This window comes from Zea mays, chromosome 6 (genome assembly GCF_902167145.1).
Source record: "Zea mays cultivar B73 chromosome 6, Zm-B73-REFERENCE-NAM-5.0, whole genome shotgun sequence".
In the NCBI taxonomy this organism is placed as follows: domain Eukaryota; kingdom Viridiplantae; phylum Streptophyta; class Magnoliopsida; order Poales; family Poaceae; genus Zea; species Zea mays.
In genome coordinates this window covers 163318932-163332762 of record NC_050101.1, presented here as the reverse complement: position 1 = coordinate 163332762, position 13831 = coordinate 163318932, and the positions used below count along the sequence as shown (strand labels likewise).

General features: G+C 47.8%; 2 protein-coding genes across 2 annotated transcripts; both read left to right on the top strand.

The window, feature by feature from the left end:
* The first annotated feature begins 998 nt into the window (after positions 1 to 998).
* Positions 999 to 3705, top strand: LOC100501336 (IQ-domain 3). Its single transcript, NM_001349049.1, has 6 exons — positions 999 to 1056; positions 1338 to 1448; positions 1507 to 1896; positions 2000 to 2221; positions 2378 to 2497; positions 2604 to 3705. The coding sequence occupies exons 2-6, from the start codon at positions 1353 to 1355 to the stop codon at positions 3609 to 3611; spliced, it is 1836 nt and encodes a 611-aa protein (NP_001335978.1). The 5' UTR covers positions 999 to 1056; positions 1338 to 1352; the 3' UTR covers positions 3612 to 3705.
* A 7651-nt stretch (positions 3706 to 11356) lies between these two features.
* LOC100281809 (uncharacterized) lies at positions 11357 to 13806 on the top strand. Its single transcript, NM_001368100.1, has 5 exons — positions 11357 to 12045; positions 12157 to 12332; positions 12431 to 12620; positions 12727 to 13121; positions 13235 to 13806. The coding sequence occupies exons 1-5, from the start codon at positions 11862 to 11864 to the stop codon at positions 13568 to 13570; spliced, it is 1281 nt and encodes a 426-aa protein (NP_001355029.1). The 5' UTR covers positions 11357 to 11861; the 3' UTR covers positions 13571 to 13806.
* Positions 13807 to 13831: the final 25 nt, after the last annotated feature.

Genomic DNA, 13831 nt, shown 5'->3' with positions numbered 1-13831 from the left:
TATGCAATAGAATCATCATGTTTCTTGCGGTCTTGCCTCTTCAATGTCATGCTTAGGCCTTGTTTGGGAACAAAGTTTTTGAAAACCACAGTTTTTGAAATACTACAGTATACTTTAGTCATGACAATACCGCAGTTTACAATACCACAATTTTGGAAACTGAGGTCCAGACCTAAGTTTAGAATACCTTAAAACAACTATAGTATTTGCAATACTTCAGTTTTGAAAACAGAGATTTTAGCCAGCTTGCCAAACACCATTCTGTATATAATACTGCAGTATTTGAGAATACTGCAGTATTCTTCAAAAATTGTGAAAAAACTTCACTCCCAAACACCCCCTTAGACATATTGTAGTATCGTCTATATACTACAGTCTACAGAATAGCCACCCCATTTGCAATAATATTATCATCTCTAGTTATTATCAACACTATTCACCATCACAGTGAGATAATCAACAACCAAATTGAATTTTTTTTTGAGACAAAGGGTGAACTTGCTTAACCCTATTGTAGCTTTTGATGTAAGGTTTAATTTTGTCATTAAGGTTAGCATTCATAGCTTAGACAAGCAGTGCTAGTGCAAGTAGAGTCTATCAGGATTTGTAACTTTACTAATATCTTTCCCTTTGTCATGGTGTTTGTGAAGTTTGTATAATTTTTTTCAGAGGCTATTCACCCTCTCCAATCATCTAGGTTCTTTCAAATACTATTTTTTAGAGGCTATTACATCAAAGACCATTTAAAAAAAAACTAGAGATGTAACATCAAAGACGGAGGCGGGGTGTGTGTAGATGCCCATGAGTTTGCTATGTTTGCATGATGTGGAGACCGCTATATTTGGCTTCTCAATCCCCCGTGTTTCATAGATATGCATGCGTCTTCTATATATGGCCAAAAAAAAAAGACTTCCAGCTCTGTCTCTAAAAAAAGAACATGAGTAGTTAATTATCATGGCGACCGCGGGTTAAACAGAGGTGGCTGGTAGCGAGGCCCAAACAGGCGGAAGGAGAACATCGATCGGTCGTGGCTGTTTCCACAGCCGGACCGAATAGGTGAGCAAAGTAGAGTGCTTTGAAATGAATAGCTATGCGATTTCTGTTCTTCTCGATCTACTCGTCGAGACGAGGCGCAAGAGAAAGCGTTTGATCCCCATACCAACACAACAACACATGCGCCTTTAGCTCGCTCCATCCATGTCATGTGAATGCTACAATGTTTCTAACATCTTTGCATGCAACTCTCTCCTAGCTCCTTCATGTGTTTATTATACTTGTTTGATCACGTTTTTGAACGAGATCCTTCATGTGTCTATGACCCGTCGTCGATACCGAAGCGGCGCGGCCGGGAAATGGGGAGAAAAGGCAAGTGGTTCGACACCGTGCAGAGGATCCTGATCACCTCTGAACCTGATCCCGTGGAGACGCAGAACGATGATGCCGCCAAGGTAATAACGCGTACTACTGTTTTTTTCCCCATGGAATCTTACTGAGCTCAATCTCAAGGACTGGAAGCTCGATCATCACGAGAAGGCTGCGAAGCTGAGAGACAATAAGTCGGCCATCAGGAGGATATGGCAGTTCGGCAAATCAAACTCGTCCGGTGCTTCCGCCTCCGCGACGGCGCCGGAGGACGCGGAGGTTCTTCAGTTTCCGAAGTCGCCAAGGTCGGACAACGAGTACCATGTCGTCCAGGACCTCACCGAGGAGGTGCCGTTCATGGAGACGAGAGGCGAGGAAGAAGAAGAAGAAGACGGCGAGCGCATGAACCCTGGGGATGAGGTGGCCGCGTCACCAGATTCCAAGGCCGACGCCGCGCCCATGACAGCGTGGTCCGCGCGTTCAAAGGAGGACATTGCCGCCACCAGGATCCAGGCGGCTTGCAGGGGCCATCTGGTACATATACGCAGGGGGGGAGGGGGGAAATTTGTTGTCTGGAACTTCCATTCCAGCTGCCACCTGCAAACGTCTCTCTCTCTCTCTCTCTCTCTGCTTGCAGGCGAGGAGAGGGCAACAGGAGAGAGGGATGGCTAGGCTGATGTCGCTGGTTGACGAGGGGTTCGCCGTCAGGCGCCAGACCCAGGAAGCGTTGTACTGCATGCAGATGATGACGAGGATCCAGACTCAGCTGTACACGAGACGGCTCAAGACCGAGAAGGACAAGAAGGTTCTCAAGAGTCAGACCAAGGCCGTTAATAAACATAGCCTGGACAAAGCAAAGGTGCGGTGCATGCGTTCATTCATGATTCATGCATGGTTTGGTGCAATCGTTCAAGCTCATGTTTGATGTTTGATTTGGATTGCTGATGATGCCCATGCATATGAATAGTATAATCCAGCAATCTTGTGGTATTTGGATCTGAAATTCTGTTGGCAGATTGGTGAAGGCTGGGACCATAGCCTGCAGTCCAAGGAGCAGATGGAAACGGTGCAGAAGATGAAGCAGGAAGCTGCTACAAGGCGGCAAAGGGCCTTGTCATACGCATTCTCTCAACAGGTAAATTTAAGCCTAGCCTTTTTCTTCTTAGGTTGATATCTGTGTCGTTTCATGATCTCTCTCTCAAGTCACAACTAAGTGTATACTTTGATCCCCGTACGTGCAGTGGAGGAACAGGAACACCTCTTCTGCGCGAGCTGCGCATGGGCCTGCTCCCATGTACATGGAACCTGGCAACCCGAACTGGGGCTGGTGCTGGGCGGAGCGCTGGATGGCGGCTACGAGGCCGTGGGAGAACCAGACCATGCCACCGCCGGACACTGGCCGCGCAGCATCCAAAAGCGCTAGCACCCGACTGCCTCGAGTCGCCGTGTCGGTCCAGATACCCACGGCCACCACTACTCCAAAGGGCAAGCCGTTCCGCCCACCGAACTGGTCGTCGTCGTCGTCGCTGTCGTCCCCGTCGACGCCCCCGCCACGGAGGACGGCCACGCTCGCCAGCCCGAGGAGCGGCCCGCTCCACGCCACGAGCGGCCTCCAGCACAGCAAGAGCCTGCAGCCAGACCACCGCCGCCCGCGGAGCAGCCAGGAACTCTCGGCAAACAGCCCGCGCCGCGCCGCCGTGCCGGCGAGTCCCAGGTGCGCCAGCGGGAGCAGCAGCCCGCTCCACCCTTCCAGCGGCGCCGGCGCGCAGCACGCGACGACGACGGCGACCATGCGGCTCGAGCGCCGCCCGCGGAGCAGCCAGGACCGCGGGATGAGCAGCCCACGCCTGCTGGGCGCCAAGGACGCCCCGCTGCGGCGCACCGCGAGCCTACGGTCTGAGCTCCCGATAAGGCTGAGCCTAGGAAGCGCCGTCGCGGCCGCGGCCGTGGGAGACGACGAGGGCGCGCCGGTGACGCCCAGCTACATTCATCCAGCTAAAAAGTCCGTGAGGGCCAAGGTTAGATGCCCCAGCCCGTCGGCGGCAGCGGCCACTCCTGACATGTTTGACGCTCTCGAGAGCAGCCCAGCACCTCCTCTACAAGTGCCTCCCTCGCCATCGTCAGCCAAGAAGCGTTTGTCCCAGGCGTTCGCGGACAAGCCGAGTGCCTCATCGCCGAGCAAGGTGGCGTTGGAGAGGGTAAGGCGGCACTCGCAGCTAATTTCCAGTCCCAGGATGTCGCTGTCCTGAGTCAAAGAAGGAGATGGAACGCAAAGTGTTGTAATTATACGATACGTCGGGTGACACTTTTGTTTTCCTTTTGCGTGTGTATGTTTTACTTGTTACGTGTGACATGGTGGAATTTTTTGTGCTTATATATGGTGGCGTCGTGCGTGGAAATCATATTCGATGGACAAACTCCAATTTTTTTAGAAACATGTCTCTTCAATAGTTTTATAAAGGAAAAACATATAGGTGCACATTAGTCTTTGGTATATATAAGTTTCACATGAACTAACAAAGTTCATAATTTTTTTAAAAAAAGTTCATACATATTATTTTTCACCGTACTCCAATTATATACAAAATTTCAAATTTAAATCCATATTACATAAAGATAATAAAAAATAAATTTTTGATAAATTAGAAAGTTGCCTAAAATATTCTCTTTTTTATTATAGCTAAAGTATAAGTATAAAAGATTTGAAATTGAAATTTTGCATAACATAAAGAGTAATAAAAAATACTTTTTGATAAATTAGAAAGTTGCCTAAAATATTCTCTTTTTTATTACAGCTAAAGTATAAGTATAAAAGATTTGAAATTGAAATTTTGTATATAATTGGAGTAGGGTCAAAAAAATGTCTGATTTTTTCAGATTTTTTATGAATTATGTTAGTTCACGTGCAACCAGGTACATCAAACAACACTGGATATGTTTCCTTATAAAAATCGTTGTTGTCTTGCTTGTCTCGAACATCTAAGTGTTGATGTTGCTCGTTGCTGAGACCCGGAGCAGAAACGGTGGACCTAGGATTTATTTAAAAATTTCATGCATCATATGAAAAAAATGTATATAGCAATTTGGTAAAACCTATTTAGCAATTCGATGAAATATCATAAAAATATCAATATTTGACAAATCATATGCATGCAAAATCACAATCTCTATTTTCAATATTTATTTATGCATGTGCATGAGGATGGAATGTCCTTTTAAGAATATATGCTCTTCTATTAGCGTGTCAGTACTAATACTACGATAAATACAAAATAAAATTTATAAAAAATAAGCAATCTAGTTTATTAAGATTCATGTCTCATGTATTTGTATAACCGAATGTTTTTATGACACGACAATCGATACACTGAGAGGGAAACAACAAATTGGACCCATTCACCAATGACTTTTCATCATATCTACATTGCTTAAACCTGAGGCTACAGAGAAAATATATATTTTTCACACAAAGAAAATATGAAACACAGTAAGAAAATAGATGTTTGTGGACTATTTACTTACCACATCACTATGTTAGGACGTTTTTATACACAATACATTTTGTGCTCTTCACTTAGACATCTACTTATTTCTTTACTTTGGCCAAAATTCTTATCGTTTTTCTTGATACACCCATTGATAACATGATATAAAGTTACACATGCGAGAAACACAAGCTCTGTGATGTGGATGACAACATTTAGGATGGTTTGGCCCTAGTGTTTGTTTATGATCATTGCAAAACTCGGGCGAATCAGAAATTGTTTTTGATTGAACTTTAAAGGAAGGAGACATCATCGCCATCGCACAGAGCCATAGGGATTCTAGAAATGAACACCCTCTTACCTGCATAGTGACCACCAATTATTTCTACATTGATTACGTTATCTTGGAATGCTCTAACGATGAGTCTTATTCCAGTACAAAATATGTAGTTAGGATCTAGATTACATAGAAGGATCATTGTTTCTGGTTGAGATATTCATAGAATCATAAAAATACTAACTGGTCTATACCAGATTCCGAATGTATTCCTATTGTCCTTAAAGCAACAAACCTACGGATACATTCTCCTCGTCCTCTTATTTCTCCTCTTTCTCTCCAATCTTCAATTATATGGAGGAGGCTCTCCCACGTTAGGGGACAACTTAGAGTAGATGAGAGGACAGTGACCAGGAAGGAGGTAAGAGGGCGACAAACATAAACGAAATGAGGAGGCGTTATCTAGGAAGGGAATGATGGTTCAATGGACATGAATGGGAATATGGGGTGGTGACTGATAGGAAGAAAAAAACAAGTTAAGTCTCTCCTTTACCCTACACCATTCAATGGACTAAATCTCTCAGCTCCATAAAAACTCATCTGGTATCTAAATGAGACAAAATAAAAGTCAAATATAATTGTATTGACGAGCTCTAAGCATCCACGACCTCCAATCATCCATAGGACATGTAGATCAAATAGTTCCCATTGAGCCATACCAGACAAATGTTTCCAATATTTGCTTATTGTTCTTGTGTTGTGTGTTGGATATTACAGGACATGATTGGTGCATCACCAGATGGCGCACTAGACAAGGAACTCATTGAGCATGTAAAATGGGTCTATTAGCTCTAACACTCGCCAGACACGTGAAGTGTAGCCTCGAACACCACACTAGATAAGGTTCTGATAGAGCATGTAAATTGTGCATTCAACTATAACATGCACCAGATGTGTTTGGTGTCGTGTCCAGTGTAGGTATTGGATATTTGACATGTTAATAGACCCGTTAGTCGACATCCTTGCACTTCATACACTGGCCAACAACTTTTGAGGATAAAGAAATAAAATCCACTCACATCTTGTAGATCACCATCTGGGTGAGATCTGAGAGCTCCTAGTGCATCACATATAGTTGTTGTATCTTGTGACACTAGTTGAGCGACTTGGGTTGGTTCTACTTGAAAGGGAAATGGCCACAACCATTTTATCTAATTGATTTTGGTGCTTGATGACCATTACACCTCTATGGACTAACTAGTTTGGTAAGTCACAAAATTCAAGTACTTAGAAAATACTTTAAGAAAGATCAACCCTAAAAACAACGCATCACGAACCCTCCGAGTCTCTATCGTTGTAGGATCAGTGAGGCGACCAGAGGGAAGGTGAATGGGAGCCGCTAAAAATTCTCCAAAGTTTGTAATTTTCATGTTTCGCCTATTCACCTCCCCTAGGCAATTTTCACTACTATTGTCACTTTTAGTGACACCTAGACATTTTATAGCTTGTGGGATCATTGAGTGTTCATTGGAGATTATTGCTAGCTCCGATCATCGTTGTGATGGGATCTTATGATCATTCCCTATGGGTTATTTACGAAGAGGAAGTCTAGTGGAATCATGGCTTGTTGCAGTGCCTCTCTAGTATGGTCCTTATGGCACCCTAATTGAGGATTTTTTTTCTTGTGATGCCAATTAGCACATGAATCACTAACTAGGACTCACACAACATGTAGGCGTCGAGTCTTACTCAATGGTTCAACAACCATATTTCTCAAAATTAGACACCTCCAAATTCTCCTAGGTCACTTTTAAAACAAAAACTTTATAAGTGGGGTCTATTCTAAATGACTTTTGAGTCTCATCTAAGCTACCTAGTGCTAAATACATTTAGTGTGCACCACACTTACTCATTAGGAGTTATTACCTAGGTAAGCTACTAGTTCATATCTTTTTATACTAGAATTTAAAGAAACAAAGTATTAAGCTATTCAAAGTATCTCTTGCTTCCAATCGACACTTAAAATTAGTCCATCTTTACCGTAGGCATCTAAACCAAATAAAATGAAGTTTATACTTATGATCATGAAAACTATTGAGTGTCCGAATAATCATTATCATTGAAAGGGAAGCAGGGTTAACATTTTCCTATAATTAATTTTGGTGGTTGAAGGCCCAACACAAATATATGGACTAACTAGTTTGATTTAGAAATCATGTTCTACAGGTGCATAAGGTTCAACACAAACCAATACATATTCAAGTTAGGGACCCAAACTCAAAACGAGCAAAAAGGACTTGAGTGTGCTGTGGTCTGGCGCACCGTACTGTCCGGTGCACCAGGACCGTACAGGGTCAAACCAGCCACTCTCGGGAAAACGCAGGCGCGCTCCGCTATAATTCACCGGACTGTCCGGTGTGCCAGCAGGCAACGACTATCTGAAAGTCGCCTAGAGGGGGGGTGAATAGGGCGAACCTGAAATTTACAAAATTAATCACAACTACAACCCGGGTTAGCGTTAGAAATATAATCGAGTCCGAGAGATAGGGTGCAAAAGAAATCACAAGCGAGTAAAAGAGTGTGACACACGGATTTGTTTTACCAAGGTTCGGTTCTTGCAAACCTACTCCCCGTTGAGGTAGTCACAAATACAAAATTAATCACAACTACAACCCGGGTTAGCGTTAGAAATATAATCGAGTCCGAGAGAGAGGGTGCAAAACAAATCGCAAGCGAGTAAAAGAGTGTGACACGCGGATTTGTTTTACCGAGGTTCGGTTCTTGCAAACCTACTCCCCGTTGAGGTAGTCACAAAGACCGGATCTCTTTCAACCCTTTCCCTCTCTCAAACGGTCCCTCGGACCGAGTGAGCTTTTCTTCTCAATCACTTGGAACACAAAGTTCCCACAAGGATCACCACACGATTGGTGTCTCTTGCCTCAATTACAAGTGAGTTTGATCTCAAGAAAGAATGAGAAAGAAAGCAATCCAAGCGCAAGAGCTCAAAAGAACACAACAAATCACTCTCACTTAACACTAAAGCTTTTGTGGAATTGGGAGAGGATTTGATCACTTGAGTGTGTCTTGTATTGAATGCCTAGCTCTTGTAAGTGGTTGGAAGTGTGAAAACTTGGATAACTTGAATGTGGGGTGACTGGGGGTATTTATAACCCCAACCACCAAACTAGCCGTTTGGTGGAGGCTGCTGTCGCATGGCGCGTCGGACAGTCCGGTGCGCCACCGGACACTGTCCGGTGCGCCACCGGACACTGTCCGGTGCGCCAGCCACGTCACCAGGCCATTGGGTTCCGACCGTTGGAGCTCTGACTGCTGGGCCCGCCTGGATGTCCGGTGGCGCACCGGACATGTACTGTAGAGTGTCTGGTGCGCCACTTCGTGCGTGCCTGACTTCTGCGCGCTCTGGCGCGCAATAAATGTTGTTGCAGGTGACCGTTGGCGCGAAGTAGCCGTTGCTCCGCTGGCTCACCGGACAGTCTGGTGCACACCGGACATGTCCGGTGAATTATAGCGGAGCGAATTCCCGAAGCTGGCGAGTTCCAGAGTCGCTCTCCTCTGGGCCACCGGACACTGTCCGGTGTACACCGGACAGTCCGGTGTACACCGGACAGTCCGGTGAATTATAGCGGAGCGCCTCTGGATTTTCCCGAAGGTGAAGAGTTCAGCGTGAAGTCCTCCGGTGCGCCAGACCAGGGCACACTTCGGTTATCCCTTTGCTCTTTTGTTGAACCCAATTCTTGGTCTTTTTATTGGCTAAGTGTGAACCTTTAGCACCTGTATAACTTATACACTAGAGCAAACTAGTTAGTCCAATTATTTGTGTTGGGCAATTCAACCACCAAAATCAATTAGGAAATAGGTGTAAGCCTAATTCCCTTTCACTATCCAACGCACAATGGTCGACTCTGACGGGAGCTACAGTGGCAACAGTGTCGCGCAGAAGTCAGAGCAGTAAAGTCAGAGGGGCACCAGATTGATCAGTGTGGCACCGGACTGTCCGGTGCCGCAATAGGACAAAGCCCCAATGGTCGACCGAGCTCCGAACCCTACGATTGGGCGACGTGGCGGCGCACCGGACAACCTACAGTGCATGTCCGGTGGCGCACCAGACTGTCCGGTGCGCCCATCGCCAGCAGCCTCCCCAACAGCTACGTTGGTGGTTGAGGGCTATAAATACCCCCAACCACCACAACTCCAAGGATCCAAGATTTCTGAACATCACATTCAATACAAGAGCTATAACATTCACTCCGAGACACAATTCAAAAGATCAAATCCTCTCCAGTCCCAAATTCATCTCAAACACTTAGTGACTTGTGTGAGAGTGATTTCGTGTTCATTTGAGCTCTTTCCTCTTTGATTGCCTTTCTTCTTTCTCATTCTTGTTCTCAAGTGACTTGTAATCAAAGCAAGAGACACCTAAGAGTGTGGTGGTCCTTGCGGGGTCTAAGTGACCCGATTGATTAAGGGAAAGGCTCACTCGGTCTAAGTGACCGTTTGAGAGAGGGAAAGGGTTGGAATAGACCCGGTCTTTGTGACCTCCTCAACGGGGACTAGGTTCTTTGCAACCGAGCCTCGGTAAAACAAATCACCGTGTTCATTCGCTTGATTTCCATTTGATTTGTTTCCCCCTCTCTCCCGGACTTGATTTTAGTTCTAACGCTAACTCCGACTTGTAGTGTGTTTAAAGTTGTAAATTTCATATTATGCCTATTCACCCCCTTATAGGCGACTTTCAATCATTATGACATAAAATAAATTAAATCTATAAAACATATGGCAGTCATAATAATCATGTATCGTCATTAATTATCGAAGCTGTTAAAGGTCTCTACAACCCTCGCACCACTAACGTCAAACTATAGTGCGAGGTTTGGCTGTTGTTGTGGATAGGTGATGTCTCACCTTGGACTAGTAGTTGTCGAAGACGAGGCACCAAGCACTGCATCCCACTAGACTGAGTGCAACAGTTTTCTCTAAATTCCGTCCTCTATATCCCACTATCGCACCACACACCAAGATTCCACTCCTACTTTCCCTCTCCCACATCGGTCTCCTCTAAATTCCCCCATATACTCAAACACAACCATAAAATATCATTTTTATTACTACCCGTCACCCATTATCAATTTTTATCCAACTAAAAATTCTTCGCGTGCATGAAAAATGAGCCATTGCCGTGTTTAGGGGGCCTCCATATCAAGGAGGAGAGAGAACAACTGCCATTTGAGGGCGCAGTAGGGGCATTGCTGTAGCATTTAGGACTTATTTGGGAGCAAGAGAATTGGAAACGATCGAGAAAGCAGAAATCTCTTACTATTCAAATAATGTGTAGAAGAGGGGCACCGTTGAAGCCAGCCTAAGCCCACGATCACCATAGTCGGTCAGTCATGAACCCACTGTTCATGTCGTGCAGGCTTGCAGTCCAAATCGTTCATGGCCTGACATGCAATAGAGTGTGAGTCCCGCCAATACCGATACTAGGCGTGTGGCGGCCCAATACCAAGTTTGAATTTGGAGAGTAGAGAAACCCAGTGCTCTGTTTGGATGTCGATATTGAAGAACATGAAATTGAATTGGGTTTAATACCAAATCAGCCATGTTATTTAAATTAGATGTAATTCTAATTCTATTGAATGGATGTCACTGAATTGGAGTTTGAAATTGTGTAGTATAATTCCACGTAATAGAGGGGTGATGCTCTGTATTGGGAGAGTGAATTTCTAGTTGTAGTCCAATTCCAAAGAACTGAGTCTTTGATTCCAAATCTCAAATCCATGTGCAACCAAACAATAGAAGTCTAGAAAATTGATTCTAATTCTTAATTTTGTGCTCCAATATTTACGTCCAAACAAAGTATAAATGACATCCTTTCACAAGTTGAGCCAGGTTAAAAGACCGATCATGAATATTACTCTTTCACAAGCAAGGATAAATGCAGTCAGGAACTAGCCTCTAGCCATGCACACCCACGAGCTACTCGCGTTTTGGTGTGTTTAGCAACGCAAACGAAAGAATCTGAATATTAGTCTGGTTCTAGTTCAGTTCATGGGTAGACACGACCGGCGAAGCAGGCAGGCCGGCAAAAACAAACACGCAATGGCAACCAGCAGGAGCGAACGATGCGCTGTCATGCGTCGTGCCTCTGTTCCCGGCTCGATTCAGGCACATGCGTGGTCTACACGTTCCTCCCACCCCTTGTTTTGGGGCGCTCCTCGATTCACTCCACGCGCCAAACTTAGCATCCCTCTCCTCCCGCCTCCCCTCCACCGGTATCGGTGTCCTCCTCCGGTCTCCCCTCCCTCTGGGAAGGCCCTTGGATCTCTCGATCTCCAAGGCCTGCCTTCCATTGCCATAGCCATCGACCGTCGTTCTCGTCTCGTGGTGGTCTTGTGCCCCTCTCCGGTCTCCTGAGCAAGCCACCACTAGTCTGGTCACGCTCCCCTGCTCCGCACCGGACGGGCGGGTTTCATTTGGTGCGCGTGCGGCGAGCTCGGGCATGGCGTTCCACGAAGTGGAGACGCCGCGTCGATGCTGAGACGCCGGGGCATGGTCGGCGCGCAGTGACGGCGGCCGGCGGCTCGGTCCGTCCGTGCGTGCGTGCGTGCCCAGCATTCTTGCCCCTGTCGAGTCATCGGCTCGTCGCTCGCTCGCGCCCACGCCGCTCGCCCCGCGTCCACAGGGTCGCCGCCACGGGGAGGCGCAGAGGGAAAAGGAAGATGAGCTGCTTTCCGTGCTTCGGCGGCGGAAAGGGCAACAACGACGACGCCGACGCGGAGAGCCCGGGCGACGCGGCCCCGGCGTCTAACATGACGCCACCCGCGATGGTGCAGGCGCCCGCCGCGTACTTCCCAGCTCCCGCCGCCGCTCCAACGGCCGCGGCGCCGCCCAAGCCCGGTGGCGGTGAGATGGCCCTCTCTGCTTCGATCGGTTTCTTCATGCATCTCGCTTAGCACGTCCAAATCTCGTCGCGCCTGCAACGCCCAACGAATTTGATTTGATCTCGCGATGCAGGGAACCAGGCGCACGAGGCTTCCGCCGATGACTCGGCGCTGCGGCTCGCCATCACGGGGCAGGCGTTCGCGTTCCGCGAGCTCGCCGCCGCCACAGACCACTTCACGCCGTACAACCTCGTCGGTGAAGGCGGCTTCTTCCGGGTCTACAAGGGCCGGTTAGAGAAGAGCGGGCAGGTACGTACGTGAACTGCCACGCCTCACGTGTCGTCGTCCATGCGTCTCTCTGAATGAAATGTGTGATGCATGGCGTGCCTCTGCTACTTTTGCTCCAGACCGTGGCCATCAAGCAGCTGGACAAGCATGGGTTCCAGGACAACAAGGCGTTCTTGACCGGGGTCGCCAAGCTCAGCCAGCTCCACCACGAGAACCTCGTCGACATCATTGGCTACTGCGCTGACGGAGACCAGCGGCTGCTGGTGTACGAGTCCGTGCCCGCCGGCACCTTAGAAGACCACCTGTTCGGTACGTACGTACGTGCACGCCGGTATCTGGCAACTGGCAAGCTCCTGCAGAATTTGTCAGTTTCGTCGTCTATGTCTCTGCTGAACAAGCTGCCGGCGCGCGCCAGATCTGCCGGCGGACAAGAAGCCGATGGACTGGTGCACGAGGATGAAGGTGGCGCACGGCGCCGCGCAGGGGCTGGAGTACCTGCACGAGACAGCGAACCCGCCGGTGGTGTACGGGGAATTCAAGGCCTCCCACATACTTCTCGACGAGAAGCTCACGCCCAAGCTCTCCGACTTCGGGCTCGCGCAGCTCGGCCAGGCCGGGGGCAGCATGCCGGTGGTGGCGTCGCCCATGATGGGCTCCTTCGGCTGCTGCGCGCCGGAGTACGATCGCACAGGGCAGGCCACCATGAAGTCCGACGCGTACAGCTTCGGGGTGGTGCTGGTGCAGCTCATCTCCGGGAGGAGGGCCGTCGATACCAGCAAGCCGGTGGACGAGCAGAACGTTGTCACCTGGGTAAGTATTATAAGCTACGCGTTTTTGCTGCTTCTTCAACGTTGCTTTTGCTAATGAGCTGCATTATATTGGCATGGCATGGCATGGCATGCATCTGCACGACACATTTTCAGGCCATGCCGATGTTCAAGGACCAGAAGAGATACCATGAGCTGGTTGATCCACTCATAAAGAAGGAATACCCTGCCAAAGCGTTGAACCAGGTGGTCGCCATGGCTGCGATGTGCTTGCAGGAAGAGGACTCCGTGCGACCGCTGATGGCCGACGTCGTCATGACGCTAGGCTTCCTCACGGCGATGCCGCCTGACCCACCGGCCCCTGCCGCTCCACCGCCTGCCGCCGCCCCGGAGCCGAAGGAAGACAAAGAATCGGACCATTCAGACTCCTCGTCATCTTCTTCTTCAGACGACGACGAAGATAACGAGGAGGAGGAAACCGAGGAGCAATGATAAGGGCGGGTGTGTTCAGCTTCGAAGGCTTCAAACGTGGAAGGGCCACGCAGATGAAGTGGCTTCGTGCACTTGGCGTGTACGGAGCTCAATATGTGGGACCTTGGAGCCACTTGGACTTGGTGGTTGTGGCAGTTAAATTGGGGTGTTCACAAGTGAGTAATCTTTTTTTTTGTGATGACGCCAAGCATGTAAAAATGTGAGCTATGACATACTGATGGGTTACACATTTTGCACTTTAATTTGTTTTTCGTATGGTCA

What these genes read in the sequence shown, in the direction of transcription:
- LOC100501336 (NM_001349049.1), top strand. Translation starts at nt 1,353, where the DNA reads ATGGGGAGAAAAGGCAAGTGGTTCGACACCGTGCAGAGGATCCTGATC. An exon ending in ATAGCCTGGACAAAGCAAAG is followed by an intron (nt 2,222 to 2,377) that starts GTGCGGTGCATG and finishes TTCTGTTGGCAG; the next exon opens with ATTGGTGAAGGCTGGGACCA. An exon ending in CATACGCATTCTCTCAACAG is followed by an intron (nt 2,498 to 2,603) that starts GTAAATTTAAGC and finishes CCGTACGTGCAG; the next exon opens with TGGAGGAACAGGAACACCTC.
- LOC100281809 (NM_001368100.1), top strand. Translation starts at nt 11,862, where the DNA reads ATGAGCTGCTTTCCGTGCTTCGGCGGCGGAAAGGGCAACAACGACGAC. An exon ending in GGTTAGAGAAGAGCGGGCAG is followed by an intron (nt 12,333 to 12,430) that starts GTACGTACGTGA and finishes CTTTTGCTCCAG; the next exon opens with ACCGTGGCCATCAAGCAGCT. An exon ending in AGCAGAACGTTGTCACCTGG is followed by an intron (nt 13,122 to 13,234) that starts GTAAGTATTATA and finishes ACACATTTTCAG; the next exon opens with GCCATGCCGATGTTCAAGGA.